This window comes from Hippopotamus amphibius, chromosome 6 (assembly GCF_030028045.1).
Source record: "Hippopotamus amphibius kiboko isolate mHipAmp2 chromosome 6, mHipAmp2.hap2, whole genome shotgun sequence".
Lineage (NCBI taxonomy): Eukaryota > Metazoa > Chordata > Mammalia > Artiodactyla > Hippopotamidae > Hippopotamus > Hippopotamus amphibius.
The window spans coordinates 107998456-108018357 of NC_080191.1; the positions used below are offsets into that span (position 1 = coordinate 107998456).

A 19902-nucleotide genomic window follows, 5' to 3' on the forward strand; every position below is an offset into this window, starting at 1 on the left:
TCACTATCTTGTGAGAAGACTGGAGGGCTGAAATACCGAGTCAGGGACCACCAGGTGGTGGTGGTGGCAGTGAGGCTGCCCCTGGGTTCTCTCTCACCTATGTCCCCTGCAATATAGTGACCCAAAGCTTTCTACTTTGTATGAAGATGCCATAAATGAGAGCAGGGCAAGCAATGTTCTGGGGAGCAATACATGTACACATACACACATACATATACAATGAATGTATGAATGAGTGAGTATATATATATACACACGCATACATATACACACATTATTTTGCGCTTTTTCATTTATGCCATCTTCCCACAGATTAGAAGCTTTTGTGTCACTGTGTGAGTAGAGGATTATCCAACCTTCTCTATCCAAACAGGTAATTTTATCAAAATATTTTTTTTCCCATGCAACCTGTATAGTCCAACTGAGAAGCATTCCTGGGGTCAGTGTGGCTTAGGAATGTCTGAGCAGCAGTCAGTAGGAGACACATTCTCATCCTGACTTTCTTGATGGCCTCTTGACTTACTCTGGTTAATATCTTATGTGATTTGAGCCAGCGTCTGATAGCTGCAACCAGAATGGATCAGAAAACCGTTTCTACCTATTCACTGATACGGAAGTACTTTATATTGCCTGGGAGGAAAAAAATGTCAGGCCTGGGTGGCTTGCCTCAGGATTGAGTGTCAGATGGGTTAGGGGGAGGAGAAGAAATTCATAAGATTTGCTCCCAATAGTAGGGGTTTAGCAACAGTAGGTAAAGGTCCAGAAAACAAAACTTGCCCCATAACATATCTGGCAAGCTATGACCCAGCTATGTCCTGTCCCTAGGGAAAGAAAAGAAACAGAAGATATGTGAACATTGGAGGAATACCCAACCTCTTAGAAAAATCAGAGCATTTTTATTTCAGCATTATCATTTCAGTGTGGTCTCTCCACAAAAGCTAGTAAAGATAGGAAAGTTAAATATATCCACTCGGGACTTCCCTGGTGGTGCAGTGGTTAAGAAGCCGCCTGTCAATGCAGGGGATGTGCGTTCAATCCCTGCTCTGGGCAGATCCCACATGCCATGGAGCAACTAAACCTGTGGGCCACAACTACTGAGCCTGCTCTCTAGAGCCTGAAAGCCACAACTACTGAAGCCCACGTGCTACAACTACTGAAGCCCACACGCCTAGAGCCCATGCTCTGCAACAAGAGAAGCCACCACAATGAGAAGCCCAAGCAAAGAGTAGCTCCCACTCGCCCCAACTAGAGAAAGCCTGCACACAGCAAGAAAGACCCAACGCAGCACCTCCCCCCACCCACAAAATAATTTAAAAAATATATATCCACTCATGCATGCCTTACACACACACACACACACACACACACACACTCCCACCCAAACACATATGGTTAAAACTGTGCCAAGACTGGGTGAAAAACTTCAGCTAATAGCTTTGACTCTGGGGTTACTATTCATTGTCAAATAGAGTGGAATTTTTGTGCAATGTAACCTACTGCATCTAGTAGCAGCTTGTCAGTCACAGTTAAATAACTATTAGATTGTTTTATAAGATCTTAAAGTTTGAATAGACTGTAAAGGTAGCTGCATTTCCTCCAAGTACAGCTACAATTAAGGGACGATTGTACTCTTAATTTTCAAACATTTACATTTTGAGAGATCAAATGTGCACGAATAATCTAAAAATAGTGATTATTAGGAGAACTCATACTTATTTTTTAAACACTGCACGTATTGTGATAAATTATTTACCTGCTCACAGCCACCCTATGAGTTAGGTGCTATTATCATGCCCATTTTAGAGACAACAAACTGAGACTCAGAAAGGTTAAGTTAAGGTTAAAGGTTAAGCCCAGCTCACAAAGCAAACACTATTTGAAGTTACTGGCAGGTAGAAAGTGCATTTCTAACTAAGTCCCTAGAGCTATGGGGATGTAGCTTGAAATCCACTAAGGATGTCTGAGCGAGCTGAATTCCAGTTACACGGGAAATCTCTCATAGCACCTTTAATTTTTCTATTTTGTTAATGTAATCTTTTCTAAATTCATATTTTAATTTCATTCTTTCAGATCCCCCTTCCCCTTTTTTTCTGGTAATGCTCTTTTCTGCTCAGCAGAGTAGCCAGAACCAGGATGCTCCTATGGAAGGCAGTGGCTTTGTGATGGCCAATTTGATCACCTCCAGTTTCAACATGTATGTGTAAATATCTTGAAAGGCTCTAGGGGCCCCCTGTGATTGCACAGCAGGGCCCTCACAAAGCTGCTTTTGTACTTTAAACGGACTATTTTCTTCCCATCCCTTTTAAAAGGCTGACACTGCCAACGACCTTCATTTGAAGCTTCCATGATTCCCGAAATGTGAAACCATTCTCCAACCACAGTTTAAATCCAGCAAGTCATAATGCTCCTAGAAATACTGATTTTGTTTGCTTTTCTCATTTGTTTGTTTTTGATGGCCTTAGGTCAAGACACTGTATCTGAAAAAATCAAAATAATATGTGGTGCGGAGTGAACAGAGGCTAGCCTTCCCTTTAATTCCCCATCATCTTTACAACTTCCCTTTTTTTAGATGGCTTTTAGGTTAGGTACTGGTGTAAAGGAGAGATAGATGAGCAGGAAAACTGGCAAAGGGCTTTTTAAAATTACATCAATCATTCATTAGGAAAATTGGGGAAATTTCTTTAAAATGGAAAAAATAACCATAATTCCACCAAGGAGAGGCATATCAAAATATTAATGGTGGTCATCATGTACAGTCTTTTATTTTCTATTTGTGTATGTGTATTTTACAAAAGTTTGGATAACTGAGATAAAGCAACTTTGTAATAGAACTTTCCCTGGAATTATATATACTTTTAAAAATGCACATGATTTTTAATGACAGCATAGGCTTATAATACATGAATGCTATATATTTAACCACTTATCTAATATTAGACATTTGTATTATTTTCTTTTTTCCCCTATGTAATTATTTTGTAATGAACATCCTACTCGTTAGTCTTTTAAAATCTATCCTAAGGTTGTTTCTTTAGGATAGATTTTCATAAGGAGTATAATAGGGACAAACTATTTTAAAGCCTCGATTCAAGCTACCAAATTGACTGTCTAAACAGTACAAAGGGAGTTTCAGAGGGATTCATTTTATTGGGAAATGTATCCTGGTAGAGTCTGCAAAATTCACTCTTCTCTAAAATAAATTTCAATACCTAAAAGTTCAATTTTCTAGAATGCCCATGAGATGAGATGTAGTGGCGTTAGACTAGATCCTTAGCAAACCCGCATGACTGCCAGTGATAGTTTATACCTTCTCACTGGCAAATTCACGATGATTCAGCTTACAGATACCTGCGCAGGAAGGTGGTCAATCTCCATACAAAGAGCAAAGTGCAAAGGTGTTTTTTGATGTGTTAATTTATAACATTCAGTATAATGGCATTACAGTCCAAAGCTTGTGTGTCCTAAGGAAAAAGAGTCATCTTGAATCTCCACACCTGAACTGTATAATTGGCATCAAAAGCCTCCATGTTCTCTCTCTTTTTTTCATCCTCTAAATGTCAAGTTAACCTTTTATTACCCTGACCTCCTATATACTATATATTTTCCATGTTAATCTTAATTTCATTTTGTCTTTGACAGGAAAATTTTGGTTTACTTTGTCAGCATATCAACAAACATTATGCAGCTAGAATGGCATCCGTGGTATCAGGTGACCAAGGGAATACCCCAAGTGAGTAAAAAAATGTGCTATTTCTGTTAGCTCCCTGGTCCAGAGTAATTTTCTGATTCATCAGTAATGCATTACAAGTCCAAATTGCAGAGGTGAAAGTAGAGACAAGGAAAACAAGAGCCTAAAATAGAGGAAAGGAGAACTTTGCTTTTAGCATCAGAAAGGCCTCCGAGGAAGAGTTATGAAGTGGGAACAGGATGCGAGCCAAGTCACACAGCACTTGTGGAGATGGACCGGGTGTCCAAAGACAACTCGGGAAAGCTCTGCCGACCCTGGGGGCCAGTGGGCGGAGCACTGGCTGGGCTTCATGAGGAGATAAACAAGGGGATCTATGATGGGGAATCCATCTCCATGATGGAGAATTTTCAGGCATCCAGAAAGTCTCTTTTATCCATAATGATGGACTACAGGGAACAAGGAGGCTTTCCCTTGCTGCTTTAGACATGCATTTAACAATCCTTTTGTGCACCTGTCTCATCTCCTTAGAAACAAAGCCCTTAAGAGCATGGAAAAATGCCACATTGCTTTTATACCCATTACTCAAGAGAGCCTAGCCAAAAGGTTTTCACATAATAAACATTCAATAAATGGAGAAATTCTTAGAGTATAACAGATACAATGTTGTCTTAGGTACTTATGAAAGCAGTGGCTTTCTTTACTTTTTGTGTAACTGGTTTAGTTTTACTTTTTTAAATGAAAGTAACACTTACTCTTGTTAGAAAATTCAAAGAGCACAGACAAGTATAAGGTGAAAAGCAAAAGCCTGCCTACTTTTCACCTTCAAGTTGTATGCCCTCAGTAGGGACACAGTCTCATGTGTAAACTTTCTGAAATGTTTTAAATATCAGTGACTTTATAATGGGCTCAAGTAGGAAAAATAATGTAGGTTGAACATTCTACTTGGTTTGAGCATGAAACCACTCTTAAAAAGAAGAGCACATAAAAGTACAAGTGAGAAAATGCATCTTGACACAACTCTGAAGTAGTCACTCATTCGGGCTGTGTATCCATGAGATGTTACCAAACATGAAATAACTAAACGCTGAATGCTCACACCTACATAAAATTCTTTTATTAGGTAATGTATCCCAAATCACCCATATTGCAATCCCCTAAGTACATTACTTATGAATCGTATTTCCAGTACACTGTCTGATAGAAGCTTTTCTAGCGATGGAAATGTTCTCCATCTGTACATGCCAATATGGTGGCCTTTAGTCACAGACACCCTTGAGCACTTGATATGAAGTTACTGAAACTGCAACTGAATTGGTAATAAATTTAAATAGTCACCTAAGACTAGTGGTTACCATATTAGACAGTACAGCTCTCGTACTCAAGTATGCCCTGCGTGAACATGCAAAATACAGTACGTTCCCTACATACAAACTGCTAAGTTACAAACTTTCAAAGATGCAAATGTGTTTACATATCCAATCACATAAGTTAGTTCACGTGTCCGGCATATATTGTCATGTGCGTGAATCCTCTACAAGTGCTTTTGTGTACTTTACAGTACTGTATACAGTTCAGTAGTACACTATCTTTATTTCAAGCCCAGGATGTCCAGAAGCAAGTGTAAAAGCAGTGGTGATGTAGCCGGTACTGCTAAGAAGCACCAAGCGATAACAATGGCAACAAAAATGAAAATAATTGAGAGAGTGGAGCGAGGTGAGAAGATGGTAGACATCACTCATTCTTATAACACCAAACTCCCACAAGGAGCTTACTAATGAAGACCCGATGGAATTGGAGGCCCAGAGAAAGGACAAAGAGAGACAAGAGGAAGAAGTAACTGAAGAACCGAAAAGATTCACGACGTAGGAAATGGCAAGGGGATTTTTTTCATTTGAGGAGGCACTGTTAGTTTTTGGGGCACAGACCCGGATGTAGGATGGCACACGGAGGTTCAGAATGCAATCCAGGGCTACCGTGTGACCTAGGATGAAAAAAAAAGAACTATCTCCCAGACATCACTGGATCGTTTTTTCAAGAGGGTAGGTAGAATTGAATCCAGCAAGGAACCAGAACCTGTGCCGTCCACGTGGGGTGTGAGTGAAACTGCAGCTCGCCCTCCGTCTCCTGTTGCTGACCATCCTTCAGCTCTACCATTTCCCACCTCCTCTCCCTCCCCCAGTCAGTACCTCTTCTTGCTTGTCCACTCGATGCCAGCCCCTGTAGGACAGCCGTTGGACTGCACTACTGTACTTTTCAAGGTACTGTACTGTAAGATTAAAAACGTTTACTTTGTGTATCATTTCTGTGAAAAGTATTATAAACCTGTTACAGTACAGTACTATAGAGCCGATTGTGTTAGTTGGGTACCGCGGTTGACTTTGTTGGATTTATGGAGAAATTGGACTTACAAATAAGCATGCTCTTGGAGCAGAACTTGTTCATATGTAGGGGACGTACTCTAGGAAGGACCATGGGGCTGAATTGGTTTTTAACTCATCTGTAGAAAGTTTAAAGAAGGCACAACAGCAGACTTGTGATAGGAAGTGTCTCTATATGTATTTTCCAACCAACTGAAGTTTTACCATTACCCTAGAAGATGCTGAAGAGGACTGGCAGATACTCTTTGGGCCATAATAATAATAAGATCCTGAACATGGACAGCCGCTGACTGGATTAAATGAGTTTTTCACTTGAACATGAAATGACAGATCTCTGGATGAAACACATCTTTACATATTCTCTTCCTGAACATGGAGGTACAAACTAGACCCGGGCTTTTTGAAGGCAACTGCAGGGTTTTGTTCAAATTTGCATTCTCAGGGCCCAACACATGGTAGATGATCAGTGAAGATTAGCAAAGTATTAGATATTAATAAAGTATAAGAAATTAATATTAGCAAACAAATATCTGTAAAGAGAGTTATGAGCTCAGGCTCTGAAATGGTGTAAGTCAGAGTTTGCCTCCACCAGCTGTGTACTGTTAACTTACTTGTGACTCAATGTCTTTAGCTATAGAAAAAAAGAACTATCTGCTCTATTGAAGTGTTGTATTAGATACATTTTTTGTCTTAAGGATAATTTTTTGCACACCCACATACTCAAGAAATTTTAGTCAATCTTCTCTTTCTCCTTCTTTACATTGCTTTTGTGTTTAGGCAAAAATTTAGAAATCCCTAAGCATTTTGAAATGTAGTCAAGTCCATCCTTTGATAACATGTCTTTTCTATATATTAAAACTTAGTGAGGGACAGAATAAGCTCTGTGTAGGGACGGAAATGCTGGAATGAGCTTAGTGAAAATGATCAAATGTTACCACTTTAAGTCATTACCAGAAAATCTGCCCCAATTAGTTAGGAGGGCTAATTATAAACTATTTCAAAGTTTATTTCAATTATGTAGAGAAAAATCATCAAAAATAGCTAAGAAAAGCATTACCTAATAGGGTGTTTGGGGGGGTTTCTTTAAAGAAAAAGACAAAAGATATCTTTTATAATATCTATGTTCATAACACACAAATAAAAGGAGGCTGCCAGATCTCTTGAAAAGAGTATGTCCTCTTAAGATGTTTCAAGCATTCTTAGACTGTTTTGTGAATCACGTAATGTAAGTCAGACAGAGAAAGACAAATATCATATGATATCATTCATATGCAGAATTTAATTTTTAAAAATGATACGAGTGTACTTATCTACAAAACAGAAACAGACTCACAGATTTTGAAAACAAACTTATGGTTACCAAAGGGGAAATGTGGTGGGGAGGGATCCATTAGGAGATTGAGACTGACATGTACACACTGCTGTATTTAAAACAGATAACCAAAAAGGAGCAACTGTATCGCACAGGGAACTCTACTCCATACCCTGTAACAACCTATGTGGGAAAGGAGGATGAAAAAGAATGAATATATATATATTCATGATGAATATATATATATAGAATGAATATATATATATATATAGCTGAGTCACTTTGCTGTACACCTGAAACGAACACAACATTGTGAATCATCTATACTCCAATAAAATTTTTTAAGAAATGCATCTTCCAAGATAAAGAGAAAAACACATTTTGAAGGTGGTTGGCTTCCCATGAACAGACCATAAGGGCGTAACTCTCTAATCAGCGCTACATATCTTATTCCATGTCTATGATGTGTTTCTAAAAGGATAAAAAAGAAAAACACTTAGAATTATCATTTAAATGCAAAGGACACATCTCCCCAAGACGCAGCCTGGTGCTTCTGAGCAAAACTGATATTCAAACTTGGTTCCCTGAAAAACACAGTCCAATCTTAACAGTTTTCCTCATACCTGGCTCTAAGAAGAAATTGGAGAAGTCTTTTAAAGTTATCTTGATGGGGTGGGGGTGAGTGAAGGAGGCAGTGGGTGGGGTGGAAATTGTGGTCTGCTCTATGTGCAGCTAGGAAGGGGGTTCTTAAAGAGAATTAGAGAACAATGATTAAAAAGACTATTAAAAGGGGGTCTGCTTTCCACCAGGACCATGACCTGGTAACTCTAAATAATGTCAGTGATAAGGACTCCTCCCTGAAATATATTTCATTGGTCTATATTCTAAACAATGGAGGTGGTTACTATTGAGACTTATTACATATTAAATTAGCACTTCATCTGCTCCACGGAAATTAGTTTGTAGAAATCTCTACTCTAAGGCAGCCCCAGAAACACACAAATTCAGCTACAAGCTTTAGTTTCACTAGTCATTTCACAGCAGTTCCAAATCCTTTGCGCTCACAGAGGCTGCAATTCATGCCCCGTGGTACTACCTATTTTTCCTGTAAATAGCACATCATAAATGAACAATGACAGCAGTGTGATTGTAAAATTTGAGTTACTCCAGTTCTGTCATTCCATGTGACCACTTGAAGGTTTTAAGTGTAAAGGAGCGTGAGCCGGGCAGTGGACTGGCTTTGGTGGGTGAGGTCCAGGTTGCCCACGTTGGTAGCTGGCTGAGTGATGCACCCTGTGCTGGCCACCTTCCCTTCCTTGTCTCCTTCTCCCACTCCACTAACCTGGTCCCTTCATCTCCCCTAAAAGCTATGTGCCCTCACATTCTTGTCTCAGAGTCTGCTTCTCATGGAACCCAAACTAAAACCCGTCACAATAATCCTACAATGAGTCCTGCATGGACCACTCCTACTCCTGACAGGAGAGGGACATGTGTAGAGCCTCACCCTCTACAATCACTGCATGGATTTCCCCATATCACACCACAAGGGGAGGATCTCTGATGCAGGAAGGGAAATACAGGGACCAAGAGCCCCAGGCAGCACCTTAGAGGGAAGGGGAGTGGCTGCAGTACCCCCACTGGGCTGAAGCCTCGCAGGGGACACCTCTAGAAGGGGATGAAAATAAGGGTGACAACCACACTCCCATATGAGACGGTTACACTAGTTCTCGGCTCTGCCTGCAAAACACTTGTCAGCTTTTTTGTTTTGGTTTATTTTCTTTTGCCAAACACTATAGCTTCCCAGGCCCTTGATATATAATGGATCAGAATCCCTGGATACATATCTATACATAGAAATATATGTATATATAGAAATATATATAAATAAATATAAATGAATTTATATATATAAATATATGGATTGTTTTTACATTCACATAAAATATATGAATATCTATGTGTGTGTATGTATATGTTTTTAAAGCTCCAAGGGCAATTCTGACACATGACACAGAGATGACCATACAATAGGAATATGGAAAATGTTGACCTAATGTGACATAAGCAAATGAGTCATTCCTTTTTTGCCTCTTAATCAGATGTTTCTGATCAGAATTCGAGAAGGACATCCAAATTCTTGATAAATTAACTCTGGCTGCAAAGAGTATGGTTTATCTATCAAAACGGATCCCCCCTCAAAATCAATGTGCTTCTCTGGCACTATGCAGAATGATCCAGAATTCTTGAGAAGTAAATGGACTTGCGGTGATACCCACGCTCTCCCAACGATCTTGCACCCAGGAAGAACGTCTTCTCGGGAGTAAACAAGGGGCGCATCTGAATGGTATACATTCTGACTTGGGCCCAGATGCTATTCTGTGTTTCCCAGCCCCTGAACTTATGAACTCTCTGTGACTACAACTCATGTTGCCTGCAGGAGGAGGATGTGTGCGGAAGGAATTGCCCTCCTTCTGCAATTACTCCCTTAGAGTCTTGAAATCAATACTTGAATATTACTCTTGCAGCACAATGATTGGTCAATGACTCCATCAACACACAGCTGTGCTATTAACTCAGGGTATGACTCACAAATGAGTCTTTTTCTATTGTAATTGCTGACAGAGTCCTGGCAATGAACCCGGTCTTTTAGAGAGAAGCTGATGTGGGGCCAAAAGGCTGGCTAAAATCTCAGGCAGGACATAAATAAATAAATAAATAAATAAATAAATAAATACAAACAAAAACAAAAACTTAAAAAAATAAAACATTTATATAAATCTATATAGATAAATACACTCTATATCTAGTTAGATAGGTTTAGATATAGCTGTGTAACATGTTTAAATATAGATAAAGATGTAAACATAGATCTATAGAAAGGGCAGGTAGATGGAATCAAAACATATCGGGAGAGCATTCCATCCTGGCTTAAGAGTATTTTCTGTTATGCTATATTAAAGCTTAGTGTTAGTTAGAGAGACCTGGGTTTGAAGAATGGCTCTGTCACCTAACTGGTCATGTGTGTTCTCTGAGTCACAGTCAAAACAGAGGAATAGTATCTTTAGGTTGTCAGAAAGAATAAATAAAATATTACATGTAGACATCATACCTTAGTGGCCGCCTAGAAGAGGCATTTTCTTATGTTTAATTGTTCAGCTCATCTAGATTTAGCCCAAACAACATTATTTGCCATGAAAACCATAATAGAGAGGTTTTTAACCAAAAGTCCATGGAGTTACACAACTGAATTTTGCAACTATATTATTGATGCAACTTTAGAAAATTTCATTTAGAAGGAAATGTGTGGAAGTAACATAGCAATCTAGAAATCATATAAATGCACAGCAGATACTTTAGAACTATATTTTACTGTCTCTCCTAATGTTTATAAAACACAAATACACATCCCTGCACACAAACACATACACAGCATGGCACGGGAGCCCTGGAAACCCTTCCTTGCCCCCATGTAAATGACACTTTGCTTGTCATTTTACTTTTTAATGGTTAATGAATTCCATGTAATAATTGCTAGTTTTCCCGCCACCCCTCTGTCCCCTGCTGCAAAAGATCTAATCTATTCAGAGGAAGATAATTGCAGAGCTGTTGAGACAGAAACGAAATCGCTGCATCTCACCACTGTTGTGTGCCTCCAGCTGTGAGGCGGAGTTGACAGCAACCTTGCATAGCGAACAGTAAAGAAGCCGTTTTGCCTTTTCTTCCTCAGTCTCTGTGGAAGGACATGAGCTATTGCCAGTGGCTGTCGTGGGGCTTTTCTCCACTTTAGAGGTGATCTCAGTTGTCATAACACTGCTTTTGCGAGTTTCCACAGTTGCCGTCGTTGATATTGCTGGTGTCCCTGTGGTACTGTCTGCAGTCAAAATAGCACAGAAGAAAAGGCAAAAACAGTGGTATTATCTTTCCCTATTTGAAAATGTATCTCTAATATTATATCCTGCTAACGATAAGAGCAGCTAGTAACTGCTGCATGCCAACTATGCGTCAGGCATCTCCTGAGGAAATGTACATGGATGACCACTTATAGTTTTGTCTATTGATATAACACATTTGGACAATTCTAGAAAATATATACAGGTAGGTTTTAACATTTTTCCATGGGGTAAATAAGCATACTCACAAATTTCTCTTGTTAACATATGGCCTTAGTAAAATAATCTTTACAGTGCATCGTGCTTTGTATATTTCTACAAGAATGGCTTTAAAAAAAATAAAATGGAGAATTAAATGCTTCTAAGATATTTTCATTTTTCTTTAGTCTCTTTTTCCTTCTACATCTCTTTCTTTAATTAAAAAAATATGTAAAATAGGTACTGATGCTCCTGTGTAGGCTTGTGCAAAATATAGAGAAAAAAAAAAAAAAAGAACCCTGATGTCATATTGCTTTGTCCAGATCAAAGGTTGAGAAAATCACTGCCTTATTTACAAAGAGTTGTACATTCTACAAGCACAAAAATTATTCGTATACAAATAAAACAGATTCTAATCTGGCATATTAATTAAATGCATGCTCTGCACCAGGCTGTGTTCAGGGAGCTTGTGACACAAAAGTATTCAAGCATCAATGGCCACTCTTTTCAGACTGGTCACACTGTGTTAATGTTACAGCTTTCAAGAGTTTGATGACCAGGAAAGTGTTGATGAACTGTAACCCTATGACCCTTCTGGCTCTTGAAGTCTGATTCTAATTTGGAGCGGTCAACCTCTAAAGCGAGACTACCTTGTCCTAACTTCACTTGGGTGTACACAGCTCCCAACCCAAATAAGCTAGTTAACATGATGTCAGCAATGTCTGCCACAGTCAACAATGAATTGCAAATGAGCTCTCTGCCCTATGCTTTCTATTTTTATATTACTTTTTGCTGCCTCCCGGCTGGCTAGTTCTTAACCTCTCATTCAAAATATTCCCAGGGCTTCCTAGGTGGTGCCGTGGTTGAGAATCTGCCTGCCAATGCAGGGAACACGGGTTTGATCCCTGCTCCAGGAAGATCCCACATGCCGCGGAGCAACGAAGCCTGTGCACCACAACTATTGAGACTGCACTTTAGAGTCCGGGAGCCACAGCTATTGAGCCCATGTGCTGCAACTACTGAAGCCCACGCACCTAGAGCCCGTGCTCCACAACAAGAGAAGCCACGGCAATGAGGAGCCCGTGCACCACAACGAAGAGTAGCCCCCACTCACTGCAACTAAAAAGAAAGCCCGCGCACAGCAAAAAAGACCCAACACAGCCAATAAAATAAATAATAAATAAATAAATAAATAAATAAATTTACAAAATATTCCCAGGCTGTCTCTCCACCCACAGGTGCTCTTGGGATTGTTTCTCATCCCACAGGCTGCTGTGGTCACCATCCAATACCACACCGAAAAGTCCACGATTAATGGAGTGGGCAGGGGCTGTAAAGGACAGTGGTCTACCTGCAGTGAAGCGTTGTCCCCGTGAATGCTTACTTCTTGTTAGTTTATGTTATCATGATGCCTTTTAACTTGAATTTTCCCTTTGATCCAGAGAGAGGTGGGGATAGGGATGAGATTGGTTATGGCTTCTTTCCCAAATTAGCATCAGAAACACTAGTCAATCCTAAGAGAAATGGGCTCTTTTCTTAATAGTAATTAAGTACTTAATTTTCATTTAAAAATTTTATTCAAATATAGTTGATTTACAGTGTTTCAGGTGTACAGCAAAGTGATTCAGTTATACATATACATATGTATATGTATACATACATATATGTGTACATACATGTGTATATATATGTGGTGTATGTGTATATAATATATATTTATATATATACTTATATATGTGTGTATATATGTATATATATGTATATACACACATATATATATTCTTTTTCAGATTCTTTTCCATTATAGGATTTTGAGGGCTATTGTATAAAACAATTCATCTGGATCTTCCCTTTACATGACACTTCATATACATTTAATCACTTATTTAGCTGTAAGACCATTAAGTAAGTGTCCTGCAGTGTCATGGAGAGTATCCTTCAACCATGTTAGAAAAAAAGTCATAGTGTCATGACTAGAGAAAAATAAAGAAAATTACTGTAACACCGAATTTTGATAGCAGAATACATTTATTTCCTCAAGTACTGAAAGGCCCACTTCTTGATTAGTGTTTACTTGCCTACTAAGGTACCAACATTAAAATATCAGGTAATAGCCAGAAAATATCTCTATGACTCTAGATACAGCATAAAACACAACAACCAACTTCAGATGGTCCAGTAGGCATTCATTGCTCCCAGCAAACCAGACCTTATTCTTGGAAAGCATGTGCATGAGTGTCTGTGAATAAATAGCAAATGGCCTATTCATGTGTTAAACCTTTTGTATACGTAATTTCATTTAACCTTCACACATACTTTTGCATATGAAGAAATTTCAAAAGTTAAGGAAATTTCCAAAGGTTACACAAGTAGTATATGGTGAATCAGGACAAACTGTTTCATGGAATTAAGAGATTAAAGATTTGGGGAAAAAATGTTGTGAAAAGATGCTCTTGGCTATGACTGCGGACGTCCATAGTAAGATCACAAACAGTAGTGGGCTAAAACCACTCAGCTGCTTGTATGATCTGTTCTATGGCAAGTGACAACCCTAAAGACAGGTATAATTACACTTAATATGACCACATGCTGGAGCCAGAGGTATTTATTTCATTTAAATCTAAGTAAGGCTATCCCTAGGAACACCCTATTTCTAACAACTTTCCTCTGGATTGACACTGTTTATTTTATGTCTTAATCTGAAAATTGTGCATAGTATAAATTATAGTAATCTTAAGCGAACATCTCTATTTATTGTGAAATTTGTAACGAAAGTATAGAATAAACATAACCATGGATCTTCCAATCTCTGTGACGGCTACATTAGTGTCTTTCCTAATCCCAGAGGATAATGCACATTTATACCAAGGAGGCCAAAGATTAGAGACTCCAGACCGTCTATGCCCAGAGCTTAGTGAAGTATTAATATTTCTTAAGGCAAGTCCCTTGCATGAGATAGGCTTAGGGTAATTAGTATCAAAATGCTTAACTTCCGGAGCTTCTTTGTTGCATCTTTTAGACCACCTAGTTGAACAAAGATCTGTGGTTTTTTTCAAGCTTGTGGTAAGTTTGAAAGAAATACAGTTATATTTTTCACTTTAAATTTAATATGTAGATATTGAGTCCACAAAGGTAAGAGTACCATTAATTTATGACAAGGCATTAATTTTTCACTTATTTTTCATTTGCCAGTAGTACAGAGGACTTTTTTTAAAGTAAATATATTTTAAGATTATGCCACAAGAGAATCAACTGTTTTATTTAGTTGGACCTTGGTATCTGGGGTTTCTGCATCTGTGGATTCAACCAACGAGGGATGGAAAATATTTTTTTAAAAATCTCAGAAACTTCCAAAAAACAAAATTTGAATTTGCTGTGGGTAGGCAACTATTTACATAGCATTTACATTGTATTTGCAACTATTTGCATAACATTTACATTGTGTTAAGTATTGTAACTAGTTCAGAGATTATTTAAAGTAAATAGGAGGATGTGTGTATGTTATATGCAAATACTGTCATTTTATATAGGGGACTTGAGCATCCATAGATTTTGATATCTGCAGGGGTTCTGGAACCAATCCCATGTGGATACCAAGGGATCACTGCACATTGCATGGAAAATTACATACAGCAAATAGATTTTCCTTAGTATGGTATACTAAGGAATTATATTATATATATTACCAATTATTCATAACACCTATCCAGTCACTAAAATAAAATTTTATATCATTGATCATGTTAATAGCATGTACTCTTGCTAGGATGTGATGAGAATTACTTCTGTGATCTTCCTGCCCAAACTCTTAACCTCTTTCTAACCATGAGAAAAGCATAAACAAACCTACATTTAAGGACATTTTACAAAACTCCTGACCAATAGTCCTCAAAAATGTTAAGGTCATCAAAACAAGAAAAGTCTGAAAAACTGTCACAGTCCAGACAAGTCTATGGAGACAGGATTACTAAATATAATGTGGTATCTTGGTTGGGATCCTGGGGCAAAACAAAACAAGAAACAAAATAAACAAAAAATAAAACATAAGGAAACTAACACAACATTGTAAATCAACTAGACTCCAATATAAAATAAAAAATTAAATAAAAAAAAGATGTGAAAAAAAAAGATGTGGTACATACACACTATAGAATACTATTTAGCCATAAAAAGGATGAAATCCTGCCATTTGTGACAACATGGATGGATTGAAGCTATTATGCTAATTGAAAGTCATATGAAGAAAGACAAATACCATAAGATTTCACTCCCATGTGGAATCTAAAAAAACAGAACAGAGGAACAAACAAAACCAAACCAAACTCAGAGATTAGACTAGTTGTTACCAGAGGGGAAGGGGGGGTGGGGGTTGGCAAAATGGGTAAAGGGGGTCAACTATATGGTGATGGGTGGTAACCAGGTTTATGTTGGTGATCATCTTTGTAGTGTATACAGATGTTGAATTATAATGCTATATACCTGAAACTTATATAATTAAAAACATAAAAAGAAAACACCACCCCCCATCAAAAAAAAAAAAAAGAACATTAGGTAAAAACTTAGAAAATCTGAATGAAGTATGGACTCTAGGAAGTAATAATGTATCAATATTGGTTCATTAGCTTTGACAAATACACCATAGTAATGTGAGATGCTAATAATAAGGGAAACTGAGAGCATGCACGGGAATCTTCTATAGTGTTCTTGTAACTTTTCTGCAGACTTAAAGCTAGCCTAAAACTAAAAGTTTATTAATTTTAAGAAAAATAGAATTATAACCAGTCAACAAACAGTGCATCATTTCAGTTACTTTGTAGAATCATAGTCAGAAGGGATCTTAGTGGTTTCACAGTATATAGCTTTTTGGGTTTTTAGACTAGGAAATTGTAGTAAAACTGGGACTTGACATTGCATCTCCCAATTCCAAATCCTCACTGCAGTTCCAAATTGTTATTCTATGTTGCAGTGACTCATGTATTTGAACTTCACTCCATCGACATGTATTGAGCTACTCTCTTGTGCTAGGCTCTACGTTAAGCCACCGGAGATAAAAAGGCTAACAGATGTCTGTTATGCGCTGAGTGGTTCATGAGACATCCCATAAAGACTTGGAATAATAACAATAAACTTAACAATCCTTCATCAGTTTTGTCCATTGCTACATCCTTGCACTTATACTTGACATGAAAAGGCATTCAATAAATATTTATTGAAAGAAAGCAATGAATGAATAAATGAATGATGGATAAAATCCACAATTATAGCTAATGATGGTAGAAGCAATTTTAAAGCATTTATATAGGTATTAACTCATTCAATGCTCATAAAAGACTAAAAGAATAAATTGGGAGTTTGGGATTAATAGATACACACTACTGCATATTAAATAAACAAGGACCTATAGCACAGGGAAATATATTCAATATCTTGCAATAACCTATAATGTAAAATTATCTAAGAATATAGATAGATGATAGATAGATAGATAGGTAGGTAGATAGATAAATGATAGATAGATACATGATAGATGGATAGATGATAGATAAATATATGTATGTATATAACTGAATCACTTTGTTGTATACCCGAAACTAACACAACACTGTAAATCAACCATATTTCAATTAAAAAAAACTAAGATGGGCATACCATTTTGTCCCTATCTTAGAGAAGAAACTGAGGTGTGGAGAGATTTGGGAACTTGCTCAATGCCAGAGCTGCCAGCTGTAGTGCAGTGATTTGAACTCAGACAGTCTGGCTCAGAAATACGTGCTCTTCATTTATTTTTTATTGTGAAAATTTTGATCTTTTTCATCAAAGAACCGATTATATCCCTTTCAGTTAATTCCAATTGGTCATGATTTATTATGAATGCTGGAAGATAGCATCTCAAAAATTTGATTTTAAAGAAACTAAACATGGCTGGAGCTAGAGTCAATCATGTATGTCCAATCACCCATTTATGCCAATGTATTAAGTTGCCGGAGTCCAGTTAGGACAAGGGGAGAAAAGAAAATCCTACAGCTTTCAAACAACCTCTCCTGCAAAATGATAAGAGTAACCCACAGGCCTTCCTTATTGCAACCTTTTTCTTATGTATTTTTTTTTCCCAAAAGATGCAGAACTAGAATAATGATTCACTTTCTTTAATGTTTCCCAGAGGCGGATTCAGATTTCTTTGAACTACTCAACCAATGACCTCCTAGGAACAATAGCTGTGACAGGGAGTAGAAAATAATGGGTGCATTTCAGTGGGAAGGAAAGGTTTGAGATGATTGGGTTTGCATTTCTGTGCAGTTTTTCTGCCAGTGCCCTGGAGCAAATATTCATTATTGTAACTGTGACTATTTGGCTTTGGCATCAAAACAGATTGCTAATACTCTGTGGAATGGGGCTGTAGTGGAGAATGAGGGGAAACTTGTCAGTATTCAGAAGGGCCCATTTTGGCCCTCATTCTTGTATAAAAACACTGTAAATACTTTTTAAAAAAATTCATAAAGCATAAGAAAGGATTCCAGAAAATAATCAACAATTTGAATTCTAGATAATAAAATAAAACAGCCAAGTTACATGGTCCAGGTAAGAAATTTATTCTGCTAGTTACAGACCTCATAACCCAAGTGGGAGAACCAGAGGTGAGTTATTTGTTTCCTCCCAGGTAACAGAAATTAATACTATGACCCAAAGATGCTCATCATGTTTTCTTACGGTACTGAAGACTCAGAATGATATACAATTTATTTCCTTCTTCTATGTGAATTGAAGTCTCAACCAGGCTTGCTAGCAAGTGAGGAGAACAGCTGCTTCCTCTTAAATATGCTGACATTCTGAAGTATGAAAAGGTGCTTCGTGACAAAAAAAAATCCTGTTTTTAGAAATCATTACTGGTGGTTTCTTTCCTCTGGATTTCATCCAATATAACCAACATGGACTGGGCATAGTACCACTCTCTTAGACACAGGAAGGAATGGCCCCTGCACTGGGCTCTGTACTTTTGGGGGCCACACGTAACACAAGCCACTGAAACAAAAGTCTATTTTTGTCTTATAAAAACCCTTTTTAGAGAGTCTGATAACCAGCTGAGCGAATGGAAATTTTAATTAGAAAGGGAAGTGAGAGCTGGACTGGGTGCCCCAAAGGCCAGAGTATCGTGTCTGAAAGTTCAGAGGTTTGTGTGTGCCTCTGTGTGTAGATATTTATGATAGTGTATCTATGTGTGTGCGTGTGTGTCTATGTGTGTTGAGAAGCAAAAGGAGATCACAGCCCCTATCTGGAAACCAGAGGAAGAGGTTTGTTTCCAATCACTAAATCACCTCACATCACCAAGATGTATGTTTAGGCAGACAAAGTCCCCGCAAAATATTCCCTCTGCTACGGTGATACAGGAAACGCTTCCAACTGCCTGGAAGTCCTGAGTCCACAAATGAGGTTGGGGAGAAAGGCTGCTTCCCCCAGTGGGCTGCCTGATTTGGGTGGGTCCGGTTGCCACCCAAAGGGCTGGCTTGGGGCAAAGCTTCTGTCCTGTCCCTGCAGAGCTTCATTACCACTCAGTAGGGCTCAGGGCTGACCCAGGTGGGGAGATTCCTTGACCTTCAGGTCACAAAAGCCATCCCTGGGTACAGGCTGTGGGTACGCCAGGGAAGCCTGAGGTACAGCTTGTAAACATCTCAGCTGTACGGTGCGTGGTCTCCATTTGAACTCTTGTCTTGGCCCTGAAACGTTTGGGGTGGGCCTAACTGAACTCTCATGTGTCAGACTCTGTGTTAATCACTGGAGATTAAAAAGTAAACACAATATACTCAGCCATAAAAATGAACGAAATAATGCCATTTGCGCAACATGGATGAACCTGGAGATGATCATACTGTGAAGTAAGCCAGGCAAGGAAAGACAAATATCAAATGATATCACTTAAATGTGGAATCTAGTTTATTTACAAAATGAACTTATTTACAAAAAGGAAACAGACTTACAGATATAGGAAACAAACTTATGGTTACCAAAGGGGAAACGTGGACAGGGGAGGGATAAATGAGGAGCTTGGGATAAGCACACGCACCATTGTATATAAGATGGGTAACCAACACGGACCTACTGTACAGCACAGGGAACTCTGCTCAATATTCTGTAATAACCTATGTAAGAAAAGAATCTGAGAAAGAATGAATATATGTATATGTATAACGGAATCACTGTGCTATACATCTGAAACTAACACAACACTGTAAATCAACTACACTCCAATAAAGTTTTTTAAAAAGGGAAACACAATGTCATTCGTGTACCAGAGTGACAGGGCTCCAATATCACAAGACGGGAGGGAACAATGGATTTGCTCCCTTTGAGGAGATCAAGCAGGAAGAGGCACCGCCAGAAAATACTGGAAAAATACTTCTACTTCGGACTCTAACTTTATCACACCTCCAATGGTCTATT

At 38.3% G+C, this 19902-nt stretch overlaps 1 protein-coding gene across 2 annotated transcripts in view; it reads right to left on the minus strand.

Moving 5' to 3' along the window:
• The window catches only part of ZNF385D (zinc finger protein 385D), an 891886-nt gene that overhangs the window by 5538 nt on the left and 866446 nt on the right, over positions 1-19902 (minus strand). For both annotated transcript variants that reach the window (XM_057738318.1, XM_057738317.1), the window contains one exon: positions 11016-11249. In XM_057738318.1, the coding sequence (XP_057594301.1) occupies positions 11016-11249 (234 nt within the window). The remainder of the gene's footprint in view (positions 1-11015; positions 11250-19902) is intronic.